This window comes from Macrosteles quadrilineatus, unplaced genomic scaffold (assembly GCF_028750875.1).
Source record: "Macrosteles quadrilineatus isolate MER2022 unplaced genomic scaffold, UCM_ALF_1.0 Scaffold_6__1_contigs__length_79288215, whole genome shotgun sequence".
Lineage (NCBI taxonomy): Eukaryota > Metazoa > Arthropoda > Insecta > Hemiptera > Cicadellidae > Macrosteles > Macrosteles quadrilineatus.
The window spans coordinates 29806437-29828663 of NW_026542599.1; the positions used below are offsets into that span (position 1 = coordinate 29806437).

At 35.3% G+C, this 22227-nt stretch overlaps 1 protein-coding gene across 5 annotated transcripts in view; it reads left to right on the forward strand.

The window, feature by feature from the left end:
- Positions 1-22227, forward strand: part of LOC128997282 (insulin gene enhancer protein ISL-1) — a 90045-nt gene that overhangs the window by 62213 nt on the left and 5605 nt on the right. For 2 of the 5 annotated variants that reach the window (XM_054422902.1, XM_054422905.1), the window contains exons 4-5: positions 5500-5789; positions 15416-15616. In XM_054422902.1, the coding sequence (XP_054278877.1) occupies positions 5500-5789; positions 15416-15616 (491 nt within the window). The remainder of the gene's footprint in view (positions 1-5499; positions 5790-15415; positions 15617-22227) is intronic. The other 3 variants (XM_054422904.1, XM_054422906.1, XM_054422903.1) reach the window with 2 other exon arrangements.

Here is a 22227-nt window from a genome sequence, read left to right on the forward strand (position 1 = left end):
CAGCGGGTCGTAGAGTAGTGCTTTGTAATGTCAATAGTGTCAAATGTCACAAATTACTATTATAATTCTTATGGCAATTGACTGTCTTGAATTATTGATTTTGATTAAATACCAATCACGATTTCCCAATAATTGTACTTTACTATAAAAATAGAGAACTACTTCGTTATTCTATTTATTAATGCTTCTGGGTATTGCTCGCTTACTATAATCATTTTCGGGATTCCGAGTATAAAATGAAACCGCATCCATTGTGCCGTATTTTTTTTATATATTTCAACAAAGAGTAGGAAGTTAGTGTTGTAAAAGTATAGTGCACGTATGTCATATGCATGTGTGAGTTTGCGCATGTACGTGTGTTTAAACGTTCTTATCTTCTGTATGTACATGTTAGTAAGTTTTCGCAAGTATATGAGTATATGTGTGAGTATGCACTGTATTGTATTGTATGTATATGTTTGCGCATGTGTTTGTGCGCGGTTGTTCGGCGCTCGAACGAGCGTTTCCGGCGAGCCTGACAGACGCAAACAGGTTGTACAAGAAAAAAGCTCTCGGAATCGACAAAGATGGCAATTAATTAAAATACTCGCTCTGCAGAAAAGTGATTAATTCAAACACTCGGCGCGTTGAAAAACGACAAAGAACGGAGGAAGGACTTTTATACAAGCGGAGCCGAAAGTCATCCTCATTTCTCTCTAAATACATTATAACACTGGCTATTGATTCTTCTAGGGGGAGGGTGGGTGCTCTCTGTGGGGGAGGAAGGCTCTGTACAAACAGAACCGTACTCTCCGCTGTAATTATATTTTTTAAAACCGACGTTGCGAAAGATAATCGAGTTGGAAATTGAAAGAAATATCTTTCTTCGAGAGCAAATAGTGGCCCGCTAGCTTGGCAGAGAAATAATTTACTTTCTTTCTACGAAATCTTTTTCGAAACTCTCCTTTGCGCCCTCTCTCCCGAGAATCGCTTTTATGAGACTAATTTCGCGTTTTAAAAATTCCAGTAATAATGAAAAGCTCTCTGTTTAACTTGAGAGATTTTCCAACGTCCGCTCTTCTTGTGTCGAGAAACGTTTGTTTTTCCGAGACACTGCGGATTTAGTTAATCACTGGAATTGCTCTATTTACTCATTTCTCTTTCATAATTTATTCAGGCGTGTTATTTGTATAAAATTAATATTTTATAAGGTATTTTATTCGCAAGTAAAAATCATGATGCAGCATTGTTATTTTAGAACGAATAAATTTATTATAGAATCAAAATATTATCTAACACTAGCGTAGACACCGTAGACCCCCGTAGACCGATGTAAGGTATATTATATAATAGGTGTATGTTATTATTTCAATATACCCTTGTAAGTACATTATAATAATAACATGTAATAGGTATGCATACTGCTACATAAGAAATGAAAAATACAACAAATTCTGCTTACACACATAGTTTAAGTATTCTAATGCTATATGCCATGTCTCTAATTTCAAATTTAGCTCAGGAAGAGTCCATGTAAAAAACAATTAATATAGATATCCTTCACAATCATGAATTTTAAAAACACAGAAATCACAATGGGTAGAAAGTTAATATCTTTTCATTCAGAATAGTTACTTTTTCAAATCGCCATGGATTCCAAAACCTCTAGCTTCGAAACTAGCTTTTGAAGGTAAAACTGCAATACACAATAAACAACCTATATAACAATAAATTAGTCTGTATTTACGAGTTGTAACTGTGCCAACTACAAGGATATTTAACTTTGTAATAAAATTATACTACAAACTTATAGCAATCCAAGCAGATCACAAACCAACAACAAACTCTGTAGTGTTGCCAGCAGCAAGGCGCCGGCTATAATGATAGTTAACAACCGAGCTTGTCACCGTATATTGTAGTCCGTTGGGACCCGTACGGGCCTGTTATACGGTTTATAAGCTCGTATTTTCACGGTTAACTATTCTTGGCCGTTTATTTAGTTGTTTCGCTTTGTAGTGGAGGTAGTTGTAAATTATCTTCAAAGGTTTTCAAATGTTAGCGAACAATTGTTTTTGTGTGTGTATTTTTTTGTTGGCTGTGGCATTGGCTAGCCTTTTGATCTTGGATTGTCAGTACAGTAGTTAGCTCTAGAATTATGGTAAAATTAAACTTTATTGGGTGCCATTTAAAAAAAATCATCGCAGATCATCAAAAATCTATTTTTTGTGATTTTCGGACTCTGAAATCTATAAGACTGTTTTCAGATAGAAACATACCAAATTCATAAGTTCTAAAATATCTATTAACACTAACCATTAAGTAAATTACTTCAACCATTCAACCAAGCTATAGAAGGGGATTCAAATATTTCCAATACTAAACCACCTGTAAGCTCGTAATAATCAAGGCTCCACTAGAAAAAAACCATGCTGCAGGATACATGACGTCACACTAGTGGATGGATTCACTGCCATATTCCATATGTTTGGCTAAATAAGCTGGTTGTTTTTAAGATTTAAAGGGTATTTCCTTTGGTAATTTTAGTACAACTTTGTCCACCACTGTGACGTATGTTGCGCTGCCAGTGCTGAAGCATGGCCTTTTTTAGTGGGGCCTTGGTTTAAGTATGCATATCTAACCTTAAAATATTAATATTGTCTTAGAATTTACCTTCATAGTCAGCGTTCTAGGTTTCATATATCAGCTTTAAACGATTGTTGAATTTGAGCATTTTTAAAATCCAGAAAGACCAAACAAATCCATCTAAGAATTTTTATAATTGGTTCTATTAGTCTAAGATAACTTTGGTACAAACACTACCATATTAAGGTATGTACCAATAAACTTGGTGAATACCATTTAGGTAAATATTGCTCCCTGTTGAAAACTTTTACAAAAAATAACTTAAACTTAAAAACCTTTACAATCGCAAAAGTATACAGTAGTATAGTAAGTATACACATCGACGTTATCTTAAAATTACGTCTAGATTGATTGATATGAATCTCTTGATGTCTTAATTGTCTCTGGTTGTTTTGCCTTTAACAAAATATTATTGTAAATAAATAATTGGTGAAAGAGTGTAGACGAAATCTAGTACAAATATATATATTAAGGAGCGCAGTATTAGTCTTATGTGAGTAACTAATCAGAACGTTTCAGAATATACCAAACTAGGGGCGTTGCAAATCTAGTTTAACACAGTTGAAGTTCTATTTTGTTCTAGCATGACAATGGTGAAATTCTTCAATGTTATCTCTCGTTCTCATCGACCTGAAATAAACAGCTATCCGTCCCTTAGTCACCAAGATATTTATGAGGGCTGTTGTTTGTTGCTGGATAAAGAACTTTCTGAGAAATTGTCTTTAGTTTACCGGTTATTTCGATCTTTACTGAATTTTACATAGGGCCTATAGTAGAAGAACTTCACACTATCTAGGCTGTGTTGCAACTTTTGTGATTTTCCATATAAAATATCATTGTACTCCCACGCTTACTAATGATAATTGTTGTTGACAAGCAAATGAGAAAATACGTTTTAGATTGCTGATACCATTTATTCACTATATGATTTCTCTATTGTTACTCTACGAGACTAAACACTAATTTTTATTACGTCTTTTGTTACTGTTGTTTATTCACCATAGATTATTAAAACAACATGACAACTGTGTATACAAAGGATGGTTAAAATAGAGTTTCTATGATCAACGGGGGCACTGTACAGTTTTTTGCGTATAATTCTTCTCTTTTGAAAGCATTAGTTACCCAAATAACAATTCTCAATTGCTAATTACTTAGTCCAATTGGTCAGTATCACATGAATCAATCTCACTGCTGTTTAGACCGATATCTCCAACCGTCATCGTCTACAACTACCACAACGAAGTTGACAAAATTTTTCAACAATTCATCACCTCCAAAACCTCAAACATTTTGTTTGACAAGTGATTTTCCGCATATTCATCACTCTGGACGTTGAGTTCTAAACATATCACATTTCTACAACATCTGTTCGACAGACTAAACCTAGTGTTGATCTTTCAGCGCCCCATGACGTGTACACAATCACAGCATCACATGGAGGTTCCCAGGATTAGACCATGGGATCTCACAAGTGTTTTTCGCGTCACCTCCTGCTTAATCAGCTGTTTTATTAAGTGCTCCCGCCTCCCTCGCCCTTTCAATACGGGATTTGTCAGATTTGAACAGTTGAATAGTCTCATAGGTTGGTGAGTCTAGTGCAATTTTGATGGGTTAGTTTGAGCTTCGTGATTTTATTGGTTGAAAATGGACATTCTCAGTTTTAGTTTCCCAAAACGGTTTTCAGTTTACTGTGATTTATTGATAAGTTTGAACATGTCATAGCATAGGTTAGCGGATGGAATTCAATATTCTTTGGTTCAAGCCTCGTATTTCTAAAGAATAATATTTATATTTCAAACCATTTTTTATTGATATACTTGTATAATTTGCTATTAGTGGTTAGTTCATTGATCCCTAAAATAATAAAGGAGATTTCTTTAAGTTTAGCCTTCTCAATCTATTACACACTCTCGTCCTTAGCTTACCCGTTACCATTGTTTGTTTACTGTGATTAAAGTGCTATTATTAGTCATTACAGTCTAGTTTGTGTGTCGAGTAATCATTTTATTTAAACAAGATTATGAATGGAAATATCCGTTATCTGATTCGTAATTACTTCATTGGTCCTTAGTTGGATAGACGAGTTACGGCACAATGTTGAGTAAGTTAGAGCTTAATTAGTTAGTTGCATTTTAGTCAATAAATTTGGTACAACTTGTTATTATGGGTCTAGGTTTATCAAGTTCCGTTAATTAGGTGTTAACTAATCAAACACCTTATTATTAGTTCACATATGTATAAAGCAGTCATTCCGCTGATTAAGCAGTGATAGAAACCCGTGCGCAGCAGTATAATGTACTTCACAACCTAAAGTTTCGAGTCTATACTATTCTGAGACGACAAATAACACGAGTTTGGTCGATTAGTAATGTTTACTTCTACACATTGTTCATATTAACATTTGCATTGCTTTAAACTCAGGTGTATTAAAACTGTTTACTAGTTGAAACTAAAAGATACGCCGTATTGTTTTGGGAACACAACTATATTGGTAACTCTAACCTAAGGGTTTCTATTGGCTATCACGAAGCTGATGAACAACCATACTATGTTCGAACTCCTTGCCTTGTCCTGTTTTACACTTCAGAATCTATAAAATGCTCTACCTAATTTTGCAAAATACTGTTCAACCTTTACATCATTCATTGGTAGTTTTCCTGATGAATTATTGGACAAACTAATGAAAGAGTGGTAACTAAAGTTGACCCATTGTTTTGGGCCATGCTAATTACATCTGAATCCAGAATCTCCTAGGACCGACCATCATCCAGATTTGATGGCGAGCACTTCCACATCTAACACAATATTCCGCTCAGTATATCATGCTGTAGTATTTTTTATTATTTTCACCTCTAACTTCACTTCTCTTTGCAGATTCCTCCGAGTCAGGCTCCAAGAGCGGGAGAGACAGCAGCCGCGGGGGCGCCGCCAAGGTGTCTTCCGACGGTAAACCAACCAGAGTGCGAACCGTGCTGAACGAGAAGCAACTGCACACCCTGCGGACCTGCTACAACGCCAACCCTAGACCTGACGCGCTCATGAAGGAACAGCTGGTGGAGATGACGGGGCTGAGCCCGAGGGTGATCCGGGTGTGGTTCCAGAACAAGCGGTGTAAGGACAAGAAGAGGGCGATCGCTATGAAGCAGCAACTGCAGCAGGAGAAGGTGTGTATCTAGTAGTGATAGAGATTGTGGTATAGATTGTGGTAAAAATAACTCTTCTAAACAGTGTTCTTGCTCGACAGACATAGCAATGGCATATTGGGAAAAGTCTTGGGTTTATTAGATTATTGGAGAATTTTAATCCCGGGCTTTAAGAGCAGACGTACAGTGGCCTAAATTAAGACCTGCCAAGTCTCATCTCTATAGTTTGTATGATGGAACCTATCTCTTGAACCTCCGTCTACCTAGGACCGACCTGAGCCTTATGTAGACAGGAGGGTAAGTAGACCGGTTCCATCATACAGACTATAGAGATGAGACTTATAGTGGTTAGTAGGCTTCAATCTAGTAACTGAAGAGTCTGAAAGAACAATTGGGAAAAATTACGTTATCTGTTTAAACTTGGTGATTGCCTAGCATATCGTATCCTGAAACGTACAATTGACATATAATAAGTTGATAACATGTATGAAACTCTTACAAGCGGTCTACTGAGGTAACCTACTTTGGGGTTGGATATTCAACAAAATTTTCAAAGAGGCCTTTACAGAGTGTGCCGAGGGAACTCAGATGAAAAATAAAACCCGGTATTGGTCTAGCCTAATAGTTACGACATGAATTGCTAAACTTTTATGGCCAAGTGGGTTATACTGCTAAAGCATCTTGAGGAAACGATGATTTTATGAAACCGATCAGGGAAATTGCCACTACCATCCATAACGAATTTAATCAAAGGGGGATACGGTAACTAGTTGTATAATTTTTGTTAGATCTTAAATCTTCTCCCGATCTCAGGCGAAACAGTATCTAGAACTCGCAAGAATAATCATACAGAGAAGACTATATTTCGTATATTACTTCATTGTATTATTGTTGGGCGTCTCAACTGGACCAGCTTCAAGGTTTGGATCTGAACCAGATATCTCTTCCAATGTCACTTCCAACAATCTTGAAATGCATCTCATAATCCTTAACCTTTTCATATGAAATATTTCCTCACAAAACTTGAAGTGACGACCACTAAATCACTTGATACAGTTTCCAAGTCAAAAGTCCAACTGCACTTAACTCGTCCAACTTACAAATTTAGCGACATCGAGTCAATTCACAAATAACCCGACAGTCACAACTGTGGCAAAAACCGACGCCTGGAAGCGGCAGTGGCGTCTACCGCGGTTGTGAATCAAACGGTGGCGCCTAGCATGGGAAACTGCTTCTCCTCCCACCCAGGCTATATATGGATCTTACGAGGTACCGGCTGGAGTGCGATAGTCTATTCTCATTTGTATGGAATTTGGAACACTTTAAATTTTTAGGATGTTGTTTGCAATTTTTGTTTTTGACACTTTGGATGTACATGTATATAGGGGAAGATTTTATTTTGGACACCATTTAAAATTTACCATTAAATGTTTACTTTCAAAGTAATAAAGTAGAGCTAAATAGGTACGAATACTTCGAGCCTTACATTTATGTACGTACATGTTGTAATCTAGTCTACAATATCAATTTTAATGACTGCTTTGCTAAAACGTTTTCTAGAACTGTAACTAGTTTTGCTATAGGCCTAGTGAAGTTTTGCTTCTAAAATAACATTTATTGAGTATCAAAACTCTTTGATAGTTTCTTTTGTAATAAAATCATAAGAAAACCCTTAATTCCCAGGAATTATTTCAGATGAATCTTTTAAGATTTTTTTATTTATAATAATTTAAATCTATAATTTTATCTAAATAAAAACTCCCCCAAGGATAACAAATTGAGTTTCAACCACGGCTAGTTTATTGCTAAAAAACAACCATTGATGTGCATAATCTGTACGATTAATTGGCGCGTTGAGTTCTCGGACCGCCTCGTAAATCACGTCCCCAGCGACACGCCAGGTACGACGCCAGCGCAGTCTGTCGGCGACAGTCCTCAGGTGTGACTTGACCTTGGGTGATAACGCTGGGCGGAGACTGGCCGCCATCTTGCTCAGCCTCCGCTCTCCACCGCCTTCTGTATCTGGCGTGGGAAACTGTCGAGTCATGCGTCTCCTTACATGTACAATGTTAAATTTCCTACATCGAACTAGTAATAAAAACCGTTAACTTTATAAAAGTGAAATTTTGAAGTTATTCTAGAGATTGTTTCGGATATTTTCTATGACGGTTAGTAAAAAAAAAAAAAATTTCACGACGTTTTGGGATCTGGAATCTAATTCCGTCTTTAGGTGGGAGAGTAATTTAAAACATTACCAATATTGAGTTTCAAACAAGTAAAACTCCATGTTTGGTATTAAACGTAATGCGTTTTAGTTTCATCGATGTAGAATGTGGAAATTGTTGAATTGACACAGTATATAAACCAAAGCGCACAGAATAGAAATAAACAGAATAAACCAACGATGGTGTGTATTCATCATGCTGTAAAGTCATTTTGATGGGTAGAATTGTGTCTGGCTACGTTTGAGCATAGATAAAAGGAGTATAGACATACTCCATAAACATACATTGTCTATACTCCTTTTATCTATGGTTTGAGTGTCTCGGACGTCGACTAAACATTGTTAAGGGTTTAAAGTGTTATAGCGTTGACTGTATTTTCAGTCAATGGTTATGGTGTGCGAGGCGAGAAATACTTTATGGTCTATGGTCATAATACCAGAGCATCTGTTCAATTAATAAATCTTACGTTTTAGTACTTCTGTAAAGTTTTTTTAACATGGTATGGTATAGGTTTAAAGTAAACCTTAATATAATATTTTACATAGTTAATATATTTTTTTAATTTTTTTTATCTTTACCAATATGGGAATGAAATTGTTCATGAAGTTACTTTTACCACGCTTCATAACTTTCTATTCAAAAAATTGACTATAATTCTGATTAATGTATCTCGTCCGATACAAGTATATTAAACGAATTATCTCATAAATAAAGTTACAAGTTGAATAAATTCAATTTGGGAGATATATCAAAACATCAAAGGTAACCTATAACAGCTTCCATGTTGTGTAGATGGGTACCGGACACCATTGATGGGTTATCGAGTAGTCATGGTGGCACTAAACATACTTACTCACTAAAAAAATCCCCTAAAAATTCCAAAATGGTCGTCTTATAAAATCTATCACCTCCTCGCCTATAAGACCCTACCAGTCCCGACCCTTCTTTTACCTACAACCCTTACTTTGTCCCCTATCACCCCCAGGAGTCTAAAACACGTAAGGCGATCCTCTTGTCGGCGCGGCGGTTAAGGACACAGGACCAAAGTTTGCCCAAGTTTTGTGTTTGTCAACACACCTTCAATACCTGCTTAGCATGCGTCCTCTGCTCCTCTCCCTGTTGTCCCTTGTCCCTTCGACCCTAGGGATTCAGTGTTTGCCCAGGCGATGCTCTTCTCTTTTGTACGACGTTTTCTCTGTTATATTTAGCTCTGTTGTTTCTGGCCCAGTCGGTGTTGATTCTGGGGATTACTCGAGCATTGTTATAGGTTTGGAAGGAAGTCAGTCTTTTTATTGTGGTAGTGTAAAATGTTGATTTTTTACATTTTAGGTGTTTTGTAGAGTTATAATAGGCATATCTTGATAATTGCATAAATAATCCCTAATGCAAGCGGCTCTTAATTTGGCTTCTGTAGAAGGACAATTAAGAGCCTAACACCTATTTAGATCATTATCACTAAAATATATATTTAATACCGTACTATAAACGTTCAATTTGAAGCGTTGCCTGTCTTACATAAACAATGTCAAAAGCATATAATAAAATTAATGTGGTTTTATTATCTTAAAAGGTATACTGTATCACTGCACTTTTCATTTACCAACTGTTAAGTCAAAATTGTATGTGTTATATTTTCAATGAAATTATAATTTTGGGTTTTTATCGGTCACTTATATTAATTCCCAGATACAAATAAGATTCAAGGAATTATTTACAACGATAGTGCGATTTTTTTCTGGAAATATTACACATTATGTATTTCTATGTTTTTTCTGTTCTTCTATCGTACGCTAGTTATAAAATAGTAGGTCTACATAATATCACATAAGGTCTACATCAAATATTTTATATTGACTGTGCTTTTCAATAAATTCATTTTTATTTTAAACAACATACTATCGATGTTAGTGTTTTAAACTGTTTAAAATCATTGAATAAACAACGATTAATAATTCAAATACTCCCCAGTAATATCATAGATTAAACATACAGTATGTTTAATCATTGACTTATATATATTCAATGGTTTAATCTATGGTAATATTCACCACAACGCAACTATGGGCATCGCCTGAAAAGTCAATGCGACAACCCGCCATACAAAGTACCCATATTGCCTAGCCTGCGCCGTTACATTCTGACATCCCTCTGAAAATCACTCCTAAAACTGGATTATGAACTATTGAAACAATTTTCTTTACAAACATTAAATGACTTGTTCAGGTTATAATGGTCCCATGAGAATGCGTATTGGTTATATGTAACTTTGTACAACTGGTTTTTTACCGATGCTATTTTACAGATCGGAGACACATCGTTGCTACCGTGAAAAATATGCAATAGCATTATTATAAAGATATAAATACACAATTGTAGTGTTCAGCAATCCATAAATGGACCGCCGTTAATTTATAGTTTAACCTTCGGACTAATACTGTTTTCCAACACAATTTCATCATTATTCCAATCAAGCTGCATTTAAAATGTTCAATAATAATTAAATAGTTGAATAAAATGCAATGTAATTGTCTGCTATTGTTTTTGGATTGAACACCAAAAGAATACTGCCTAACAGTTGACGGAATCATGCGGAAAAATATTGATAAAAAATAGTTGGTTTAAAATTAATATCTGAAAATCGACGGGTATCGATAACTGAAGTGCAAGTTAATACAAATACTTGATATCGTATTTGACACATTTCTTATACCTACGCTAATTTTCAGGCAAGTCAATGAACCTTAAATTCACACAAAACACCCGACATTACAAGACAACAAAATATTATCATCTATAGCCTTATGCCTTATTTTCTAAACATCTAAATAACATCTTTAACCGAATCTCAACAGTAAAACCCATCGAGAAAGCCACCAAAACAATAAAGTAATTCCACCAGAGATGTAGAGTCTTGAGTTAAGATACGACTTGTGAAGATCGCGCAGTGAGGACCTGGACCTAGTATTATACTTTGTAATTCGCTACAACTGTGGGGAGGAGCGGTTCTTTTTATGTTATTTATTTGGTTCGATTCCAGCTACAAATCTTTAGTTGGTTGTAAGAGAGGTTTTATTTGGTTTAGTGTTTCCCATTTTAGAATTTTCTTTATGAGTTAGAAACAATTTTTCCATTTCCTCTTATAGTTATTTTATATAGAGATGGACTGTTAATACAAGATTGTTTACACACATTTGTAAAACGTGTTAGTTGATTCCCGTTAAAAAACAGATAACTGTTAAAAAAATTATTGGGAAGAACATATTATCTAAATTGAAAGTTTAAAGGATAAATATTATAGTATTATCAAGCTATACTAAGTTTTCAGTTCTTTTTTTTACAAATTTACAACTCTGAGCAACTACTGTAGGCCATGAAACTATATTCAATTATATCTTATAGTTAAAAGATACAAAATTATTTTAAGTCTTAAGACTAAAACAAGTATAGGCTTACTTTTTATGCATACAATCAGAATACCATCATTCTATGGTTAAAAAGACATATTTTTATGACGGTTACTAAAATATTTGGAATATTACATAAAAAACAAAGATGACCTTAAGAAAACGAGTCAAAACCAGTTGTTAATTAAGACTGACTGACTGAAGTGTCCTCAAGATATTTATTTGAAATCAAAGGGACCGTTCTATAATCAAGTTTGTCGATTGGTTTGTCAACAGAATGAGTTTATCAATGACACTATTGAAAACCCTTGTTGTGATAAACCATGTTATCATAATATGATAACAAGATAAAAGCACAAGAGGTTATATTGGGTTGATTGGCGTAAGTGTTTTTAAACAGTGTTTTGTCAAATATTTATGGTTATATCTTTATATGGTATATCTTTTCACAGGTGTTTTGCTATTAAGAACCACTTATCTCGAATTTCATTGAGAAAGTTTTGAGTGGGTTACAAAATTGAGGGAACCGTGTTTGATATTTTGCTGGTCATTTTGAGGGTATTTCCTATAAAACTTGGAAGTTACAAATATGTTACATTGTAAATGATTCAATTTAAAAACGTATGGTACAAAATCGGGCGTAGTGAAGAACTCTAAAATATCCAAAAGGCGTGGTAAGGTAAACTGTATTACTCCCTGAAATGTATAGGAAATTAATGTAAACTACTGGACAAACTAGTATAATGTTTAAAATGTTTGCCCTTTTTATTAGGTTTTAAGTTGCCGAGGAAAACAGAAAACCCCTATAATGCCGATTGAAGTTAAAGCGGCATAACCATTCCCAGTAGAGAAATAAGTTATAATATTGGTTACGCCAAAATATGGGACATATTACTCTTTCAATAAAAATGGTACAATGTGAAACAAAAACTGTTTGGGATGAGTATCGTAGTGCAGTACCCTCTGATATCCACGAATGATGTTATAATTAAGTATGACTATCAGGAGTACACATAATAATCAAAATTACGTGTTACGATTAAAAAATACAGTGAAAACCAAACAAAATGAACGTAAAGAGTATCGGACCTACAGCGCAACCCTGAGGCACCCCGCGGGCTAAATCACGATATCTGCCACTTGATTGCGCACAAGCCTACTTGAGCCAATTACTGTAGAGGAGGGCTCAACATCCCTTATTGTCACACCCCCGGCACAACACCTCCCAATTTGTGTCATCTTCACTCATTTCACTGGGCGACCATGATGGGGCGAAATTGAAGAGGCTATTACATGCTTAAGGATTACACAGTCGGGCGCTTCTGAAGATCTTGTAAGGTTTTGATTGAGGTCACTTGAGTTTTTACGCTTGGTTTAATGTAATTGGAGATGTCTTTTACACCAAAGAAGGTGTAAGAGGTTTTAAACTTTTAGTACATTAAAAATTGTTATTACTCTTGAGTAATCCCAAACACAATGTTTTAGTTTCCACACTCGTGACTGATTGAAATGTTCACTTGGTCTTAACAGTTTATTAAAAATTTATCGATTTGTTCAACCGTTATATTGGTTATATTGGTATTTTAAATTGTACATAATTGGAGTGAATTTTATTGATATCTCTCAAAAATTGTACAAGCTCAAATTTAAATATTTAAAAACATTTTCAGCAAAAAATTTCAAGTTAGTCTTCTTGGGTTTCTTGAGCTTGTAAGTATTATCCTGTAATAATGATCACTATGGATTGAATTAAAGTATGCTATTTCCACTTCTCACAGCTTTTTCTCTTATTGTCATACAATACAAGTCGCATAAACCTCTACAAAATGAAGACACTGAAACGTTTATATATACTTTTATTAATCTAATTTCCCTAATATTTATGCATCATCCTGTAGGGTGATTTTTAAGAGTGTCCCAAATCTTAATATTATAGCTTTATACAAATTTGATATTGACAATACATTTTGGAAACATCTTCCAAAGCTTTTACTTCAATATCGACAATTCTAGTTAGAGATTATTACAAAAACTCACTAATATTATTGCATCATTCGTTGGCCCACGAACGTTCAAAGCCGCAGCGTCATGAAATTTAATTTTATCTCACTAATTAAACCACAAACTAATTTGCGATCGCACAAAGCTGGGATCTGTAACTCGCGGAACTATTTCTAGTTTTAATTAGTTCGCATTTTCCAATCATCAGTTTGTGGTGATGAACAATCTCTATGATCTGTCCGCTGATTATGACTGCATTGATGTAATTTATAACGAATTTGTCAAACAAATTTGTATTGTACTTTTACGATGGTTACTTATATTGGTAACTTATAATTCTTATTCACACAAAAGATTAGTTTTGTTAAAGGGGTTGTTATAAATATCGTGTTAAAGTTGTTAAAGTTCAATTAAATTTATTTATTTGCTCAAGGGAACTAAGGGGATTTCGAAAAGTTCCTAAGGGAACTAAGTTTTACCCGAATTCATTTTACTGATTCACCAGTATTTAGGACCTACCACAGATTAAATAGTGGACGCTTACCCTATTTGATACACTTGTGTTGATAGCAGTTTGCGCAAAGATTGTACTGTATAAAGATAGAGTTAACGACACTGTAGAACATTTAGGCCCCTCGCCCACTATACGATTTCGGTCGTACGACACTGTGTCGGAACGACAACATTTCCACAGTGAACCATTGGATCTTATGAGAGCTCGCCCACTGTACGATAATCTCACGACTACGACAAACTGTCGTGAAGCAGTCGTCCACTGCCACTGTGATCCACGACTGTCGTACGACTGTTTCACTCGCAGTGGCGTACACAATCAAATGGGCGCTCGCCCACTATACGATTTTTATCGTATGTCGTGCGTTCTCCCCAGTAGTCTTATATATACTTTTTGCAATTAACTCATACTTAGTCATTATTATAGTTGTTATATCACTTTGCGTATTTCTTATCGTGAATAAATATTTTTTACAATTCATTCATACTTTTTTATTATAATGTTTGATATATCACTTGGTCTTATTTTCCAACCATTATTTTGCGTAATTTTGATCTTCCTATTTATTTTTTACAATTTGTTTATATTTTTCCTTATATTATGTTTAAATACTGCATCACTTATGAGTAAATATACCAAAATAATTATTGAAAAATGCGAGTTTTGCTATTATTATTGTATAATCTTAATTATTAATTATATTGTGTAAAAAAGTTTCACTAAAACATATAAATATATATTTTTGTAGATTATATTGATAAAATTAAATCTATTTAAAAACTAATCCAAAAACAATTAACATACATACTTTTTACCAGACTATCCCAAAACCCTATGATAGTTATGGTAAATTTAAAAACTTGTAAAATGCATGGACTAATATAATTTGAAAATTTCTTTCAATACATTAACTAAAAAATAATTTACACATTAAAATAAATGTTTCTTTAATGCTGTAGGCCTACATTGGCAACTATCGCTTAATCTACGCCACAGCAGCCACATTGCAACAACACGTAACGGAATAATTGTTTTACTATTTGATACAGAACCACTGTTTTAAGATATTGCGCACCACACCTACACCTCACTCTTCCAGGGCTACCGAGCAACTGGCCATTTATCCGACAAAGTGTCGTAAAGTGGGCGAGGACCACACATATGATAAGAATATCGTACGACACAGTGTCGTACGACCGAAATCGTATAGTGGGCGAGAGGCCTAGGTACCAGCCTTGGCGAGTGAATTAAACACTTCTACGAGTGTAAGATACCCTTCTGATAATTAATTTCACAGGTTTCTTCACACTTTTCATAATTTAAAATTTATATGAATATTTTCTGTACCTTTCTTGACCTAGAGACATACCTCCTTCCATCCAACTGTTTCTTCCTAGATCAGCCTTTAGTCCTCGCCCTAGTTAACCCTACGTCCAGCGACCTCCTCCATCCATAGTTCTAGATACCTCACCATGTACCCAGTAACGCTCTCACGGTGTGCAGGTGCAGATGGGCTACGGCAGTATGCAGGGTATCCCTATGGTCGCCAGTTCACCGGTCCGCCATGAGAGTCCCCTGGGCATGAACCCCATAGAGGTCACCTCCTACCAACCGCCGTGGAAGGCGCTGTCGGACTTCGCCCTCCACACGGACCTGGACCGCATGGACCCGGGGGCTCCTCCATTCCAACACCTGGTAAGTCAGGTGAGTTTGCGACCACCTTTCTTAATAGGATAGATCTTTTGCTTTTCCCAAACCCTCATCGTGAATTGACGAAATTTCCAATCTGAAATTTTACTGTAGTCAAAAAGATTTTGCAACCACGTGTTGAAAGAAATTATATTGTATGCTAACGGTGTTCACGTACTTCCCCGTCTCTTTATCTAAAAAAATGAGATGTTCATTTTCTTTAGGCTTCAGTAAAAAGTGGCGACTTACTGCGAAATACTGCAGTACTTCAGTAAGCTTTAGAGGCAACGAATTTAATCAATTATCTTTCAGTCTATTATTTGTGGTGACTAAATACGGGTTATTTTTTTAGAGGACTGGATATGACAGCGTTCTGATGTTAATTAATCGCCAATAACTCTTAGTGATACCTATTTTTAAAACTGATTTTCTAACGATTTTATGCTTTGAGCACTAAGATTTTCTAGAGTTAGCAAATTTTGGAGGATAAGGTGAGCATTATAACCACTATGATGAAACGATATTCCAAAACCCTTAGAATCGCACTTTGAAACCCACTACTGAATTTGTGAGATGTTAATCACTATTTATCCAACTTGCATGGCATAAAATATATCTTTGTCATATTGGCAATCATATATTTTGATCTACTCAGTGGTGAAACTCCCCTCATCCAAAACAGGGGACACCTTAATTTTTCTAGGGTTGAAAGTCAACAAGGTCGCTCCGATCACCACAAAGTGTCCCCAATTATCCAATACACCCAATCAATGTCTGAGTAGACCGAATCAAAGTGAATTTGGGATCAGATCAGATTTGTTTGTGGCTACCCCCCTCCCCCTCCCCACGGGGGCTTTGAGACCTCTGCACAAACACTACCTCTTGTTTGTTAGGAAACACAATTTGAATTGCAACTCCTTTTCAATGGAGACCGTTATTTGGACATTAATATTGACAGACTCTTTGTACATTTGTCCGTGAGTTTGTTTTTCGTTGCTTCCAATATCTGAGTGCAGTTATCAATCTGTGTTTGAAATTATGTTGTTGAAGTGGATGAAAAAGTATACATTTGAGAGAGATAAATCAATGCAGATTACTGTTCAACGTTGCCTATTAATAAATATGATTGCATTTTAATGTTAAATTTTGCCGTTTTGTAAAGAACATTTGTATTTGATCTTTGACAATGGCTAAACTGAGAAGCTGCAATATTAAACAGGTTACCCAAAAGAGATGAAATTGATGAAAGAGATGAAACATTGTCCTTGATGGATTTTCAAACTTTCTTATAATTACCTATTTCTTCTGAAAACTTGTTCGCTTTACAATAGTAAACGTTTATTGAGTTTAAGTTCAATGACGAAGAGACAATCATCGATCAATGCTTGTTTTTACTTGTTTGTCTTCGTCAATCATATTATGGACAAAGTCCCTCAAAAGTCAAAATTGTTCTAACAAATAAGTAATTGTATATTATCGCTCATCAGCAACTGAGACATTCCAAACATAAATCAACAACAAATTGACCAAACCAATCTTTTTAACGCATTTCCTTACTGCAAATTGCGACAATTTACCTTATATCCTCTAATCCCTGCCGCTTATGCCGTGTCCATCGCAGCTTATGATGATGAAATGGACGGTTTTGGCGGGACGGGGGTTGAGTTTGCGCGGGTAATGCTATAATCCCCCGGTGAAAAGCCAGCGCACACCTCTCACATCTACTGTTTCACGAAATGGCTAATGGCGTTCCTCTAAATCGAGGGATTATCGCTCGGCTAATACAAACGTAGCCAATCTCCGACTACATGGGCATTATGCAAATATGTCCGGGCAGAGGGCTGCAGCGTGCAGCGCCCCTAGTGACAGGGACGGTAACTACAAACACTCATTGATCAATTGATCATAGATCGTAAATGAAGCGATCTTTGCGTACATATTTTGACGGTTGTAATCGGGGTTTAATTAGTTACAAAACCAAATACCGAACTCAATGAAAAATTCTTCTCTAAAGATTTCAATTGTTTATCGAGAGGAAAGATTATCACAGCATTGAGTCGAAAAACCTTAATAATTTACTGTAAACGTTTCCATGTTTAAAATAATTGGATTAGTGTGTGGGAGGAAAAGATACATTAAGAGTATGATGCGTTCATAAGTAAAACTTTCACAAAAATGCTAAGGATGCCACACAAACAAATTTGTTGGAGATCAGCTGGTTTCACAAAGCACAGTGCCTTAACAAGAACGTACACATATTAGGAAAATAAGTACGGTCACAATTAAAGAACAGTGTTCTTTCGTTACGAAAATTCTTGCGTTTGCGGAATGGACTTTTGTTTCTTCCTGACAAATTGCCTATACCATTAGAAACAAAGGACAATGGGGTTTACAAAAAATCTAAATTTGAAGAGATTTTCTCCAGTGGTTGAAAAAGTGGCCAGTTGACCACGAAAATGTCTACTTTTGTGATGTTTATTTTATGTGTCTCTATGGACTTAGGTAAGCCTGCTTTCCTGTCAATTTCCTTAATAAATTTGAAGAGAGTTAACGGTGGGCTGGGCTTACTTCCTTTAACATCTCAGTGCGATAAATTATTCTTCTTACTACATAGGGTTGTGATTTGGCGTAATAACCGAAGAGTAGGATTTAGTCTCAAATTAAAGGTAGATCTTTGTCAGCGCTCTCTAGCAGCGTTTCCAAGTTTCAGATGACAATAGGACGAGAAGCCTACTTACAGTTTCCACTGTCAATTTCAGCTTCAGTATCCAAGTCTGGCGTTGACACCGGAACTGTCTCTCTGCCATTCGAGTTTTCCGCAAACTGCGGCAGATCTCGAGTATTTGCCGAATGTCAGCGCCAGTTCGGACAACGGTTTCGGTTTGTTAGGTTGACTGCACTGTTTACATTGGCTACACTGGAGTCGGCTTCCGGCCAATGATTGACGCGGGTGCATTAGCGCTGTCACTTCCATAGGCGTAAACAAAACTGAGCTTGTTTATCGTGTCAGCTGTTCAAAAATTCAATGCGGTGATGCCAACTTTGGAAACGTGAAACTAGTGAATTGTACTTGGATTGCAAATAGTCAGTACTGTAATCAGACTGTGGTAGTGTCACTTTTGTAGTTATTCTTTTTTATTTCTTTGTATGTTAAATTTAACCGAAAAATATTGTGCTTGCATTCCAAAAATAAACACATTTTAGAATATTTATTTCTCCTAATGTTTTGACATATCCTTATGATGGCTATCCAACAACTACGTCGAACCTCCTGTTCATGCAAGTAAATAATTGCATTGACGGACTATACACATACTGCGTTGTTATTAAAATCAATGAGTACGGTTGTTAGTAAAATTGCTTTGCATTACAGATCATACGACGAACATATTTACGTTTATTTTAGTGATGTTGCATGACAAAAAAAATAACGGAAATAGCAATTTTTTCGTAATATACCTATAGCTTATATTATTTTTCCAAATTTTTAATCATCAATATCACAACAGCCTATTTACAATATTTGAGCATAATATAAAAAAAAGTACATTTATAACTGCCGTTTTAATCATAACGCGATTAATTAATCTGTAATCATGACTCACTGTAGAATATATTATTTTGAATATATATATTGTTTATATCGATATTTACTTCCTCCGTGTTTTTGTTTCTCATTGTTTGCAGAGAAATCACGTCATTTTCTATTTTCGGTCCCAAGACAATAAACCAATGGTTTAGTCGTATGCAAGGGTATTTTATTGAGGGTTCAACTTTTTATCTAAATAGCCCTAAAAGCCCTGGATCGGGTCACTAATCCAAAAAGGTGTCAGACAGGCTAAACCCGCCGGCGCCGTCTGCCCAACAGACGTTTTGTTTTGGAAATGTTTCTCCCTTTTGGAGACACTTTTGGCACCACTTTGTTACAACTGTGGGAATCTGTTTTAGTGTTATTTGAGGTTTCCTGTTATAAAGACCTATCGATAGATTTTGAATTTATTGTTTGATAATTCTGAAGAAACTGATTCTTTTTCCAGTGGCGGAAAGCTTTTTACTTTTGCTTTTTACTGTGCAGAAGATCAAATTAAAGTGAATTTTACGAATACATAGATTGAAAGGGTTTGGTTGGTAAATATATGACGAAACGTGCGCATCAATGTTTTATATTTACTTAAAATGTTTAAGGAAATATCTTCTGGATGCTTATTAAGATTTTCCCTGTCTACTTATGTCCAAAGGTGGATAGTTTTGAAAAGGTCCAAAATATTGTGTTCCTTAAATGATTACTCGTTGATTTACTATATTTGATAAATACACTAGCTTTGGTTATAAACATTACTACAGAATTGCTTCAAAAGCTCCCAGAGGCAAATATTTTCAATTAAAACAACAATGAAGATATATTTGGACATTTTACCGTAAATTATACAGGATTGTGGTTTTCTTTCTTATGATGTAATTGCTAACTTGGTAATAATTTTGATGAAAAGCTGTCTTCATCATCCATCAATAGTACTTTCTACGTTTCTCTGAAAATTCAATTTATTTTCTTTTGATGACGATTAAAATCAGCTTCTCACATCCGAAGTGTTTTTTCTAGAATTCACGTACTGTGTTTTATTTCCCTCACCCTGTACTTGGTACAAACCGTGCACCAAGTAACTTAAAATTATACGAAATCCTTAAACCTTTGACAAAATATTGCACAAGACCCCTCTTCTACCTCTCATTCCTTTTTACTCAGATCCTTGTCGTTTACAATGGAATGACTCTTAGTAATGCATTATCAAGATTTGTTCCATGTTTTGCTTACAAATTTAGATTCTTCATCAAAAGATCTCGTTGAAATTACCAGAATCAGATAGAGCACTCTCAAAGATCAATACCTTCATTTTCTTCCTTAAATGTCACAAGGATAAGGAACATACGCATTTTCGTGTTTTTCTTCATCAAAATCTTCTTCATCAATAGGTCCCGTTGAAACGATTGATACTTGATTCACCAATCTATGAGAAGCACTTTTATTTTCTTCCTTGAGTGCTACAAGAAACATGTACTTTCCCATATACCCCATGGTTTTCTTTGTTGAAATGTACACTCTGAATCACTTGAGCCTGATAAAAACAAGAGTACTCGATACAGCAATTTTCAAGATCACCTTCATTTTCTTTCTTGCGCCTCATTCTCTCCCATTTCTGGCGATCACAAGACAATCGATACAATTTCCAAGTCTCATCTTGGCGGGATTCCTCGGGGCGACTTCCTGAAGGGTTATCTGTGATGGATGTGCTGGATAAAGGGTTGACAGGCTTACCTGCTATCTCACCCATTACCTACTAATGTTGAGGCCGGCGCCACCTCCCCCCCTCGTGAGAGGGGGCCGAAACCCCCTTTTTTCTCTTTCTCTTCTCGCGTCCACCTCTGACCAATTATCCTTGCTGCGGATGCCACGGTGCCGAAATATCCACATACAGTTCACGCCACAGTAACTTTATGTTATTATTTCAACAGTAAGATACTTTACACCAACGTGGGTTTATTTTTGATTGTTTAAATTCTTTATGTTATTTTGTTCGTTTCTACGTTTTCAATATATTATCAACGTATTTTTTTTGACAATATACTACTCAAGATTCGTGATCTATCACGTCCAAGTAGAGTAATTTCGTTTCATCCTCATGATCCTTACTTAAGCATCGGTCTTTGCAAAAGTTTAATATTTTTGTAAATAAATACATTGGACTCGTCTTTGATTAAATCCAGTACAGGAATATGGTTAAAGAATCTGAAATGACATCAATTATATTGTGGTATATATAATTCAATACATACATTAAATACAGAGTCACTTTAGAACTCTCATTGTATTCAATATTTGTCTAACGTAAAATCAATCAACCTAAACACTGTACTGTATAATATTATATCAATCCCACCTATTGAGCCTACGCATTTCTTTTTCTTTGAGAAAGTTTAATATTTCTGAAAAATAAATACATTAGACTCGTATTTGATTAAATCCAGTACAGGAATATGGTTAAAGAATCTGAAATGACATCAATTATATTGTGGTTTATATACTGTAATTCAATACATACATTAAATACAGAGTCACTTTAGAACTCTCATTGTATTCAATATTTGTCTAACGTAAAATCAATCAACCAAAACACTGTACTGTATAATATTATATCAATCCCACCTATTGAGCCTACGCATTTTTTCTTTTAGGTAAATGTATGTCCCCAGACAGCCTTTTCATTTTGTGTTTTTGGTCAAAATACAGTACATAGTTCCGATGTTTCAGGCTTACTTTTGTATTTTTGGGATTTTCCAATACTAAAACTATCTAAGAAAAAGCTTTTACGCTTGTCCTCTGATATTTTAACAAAAGAATAAAACCCTCTGTTATTATTTCCCTAAAATAAGATAAAACTTGAAGTCGAGACAATTTCATTCAAATACAACTGGTCATGAAACTCGCTATAAAACATCCTTAGAAATTTACAATTGGATGACAAGTCTACTTGCACAAGTCAAAGGGTACGCCTACATACAATTTAATATACCTTAATAATATACCGCAGCAGGAGATTAGCTTAAGTTTACCAACATACCCGCTGTGC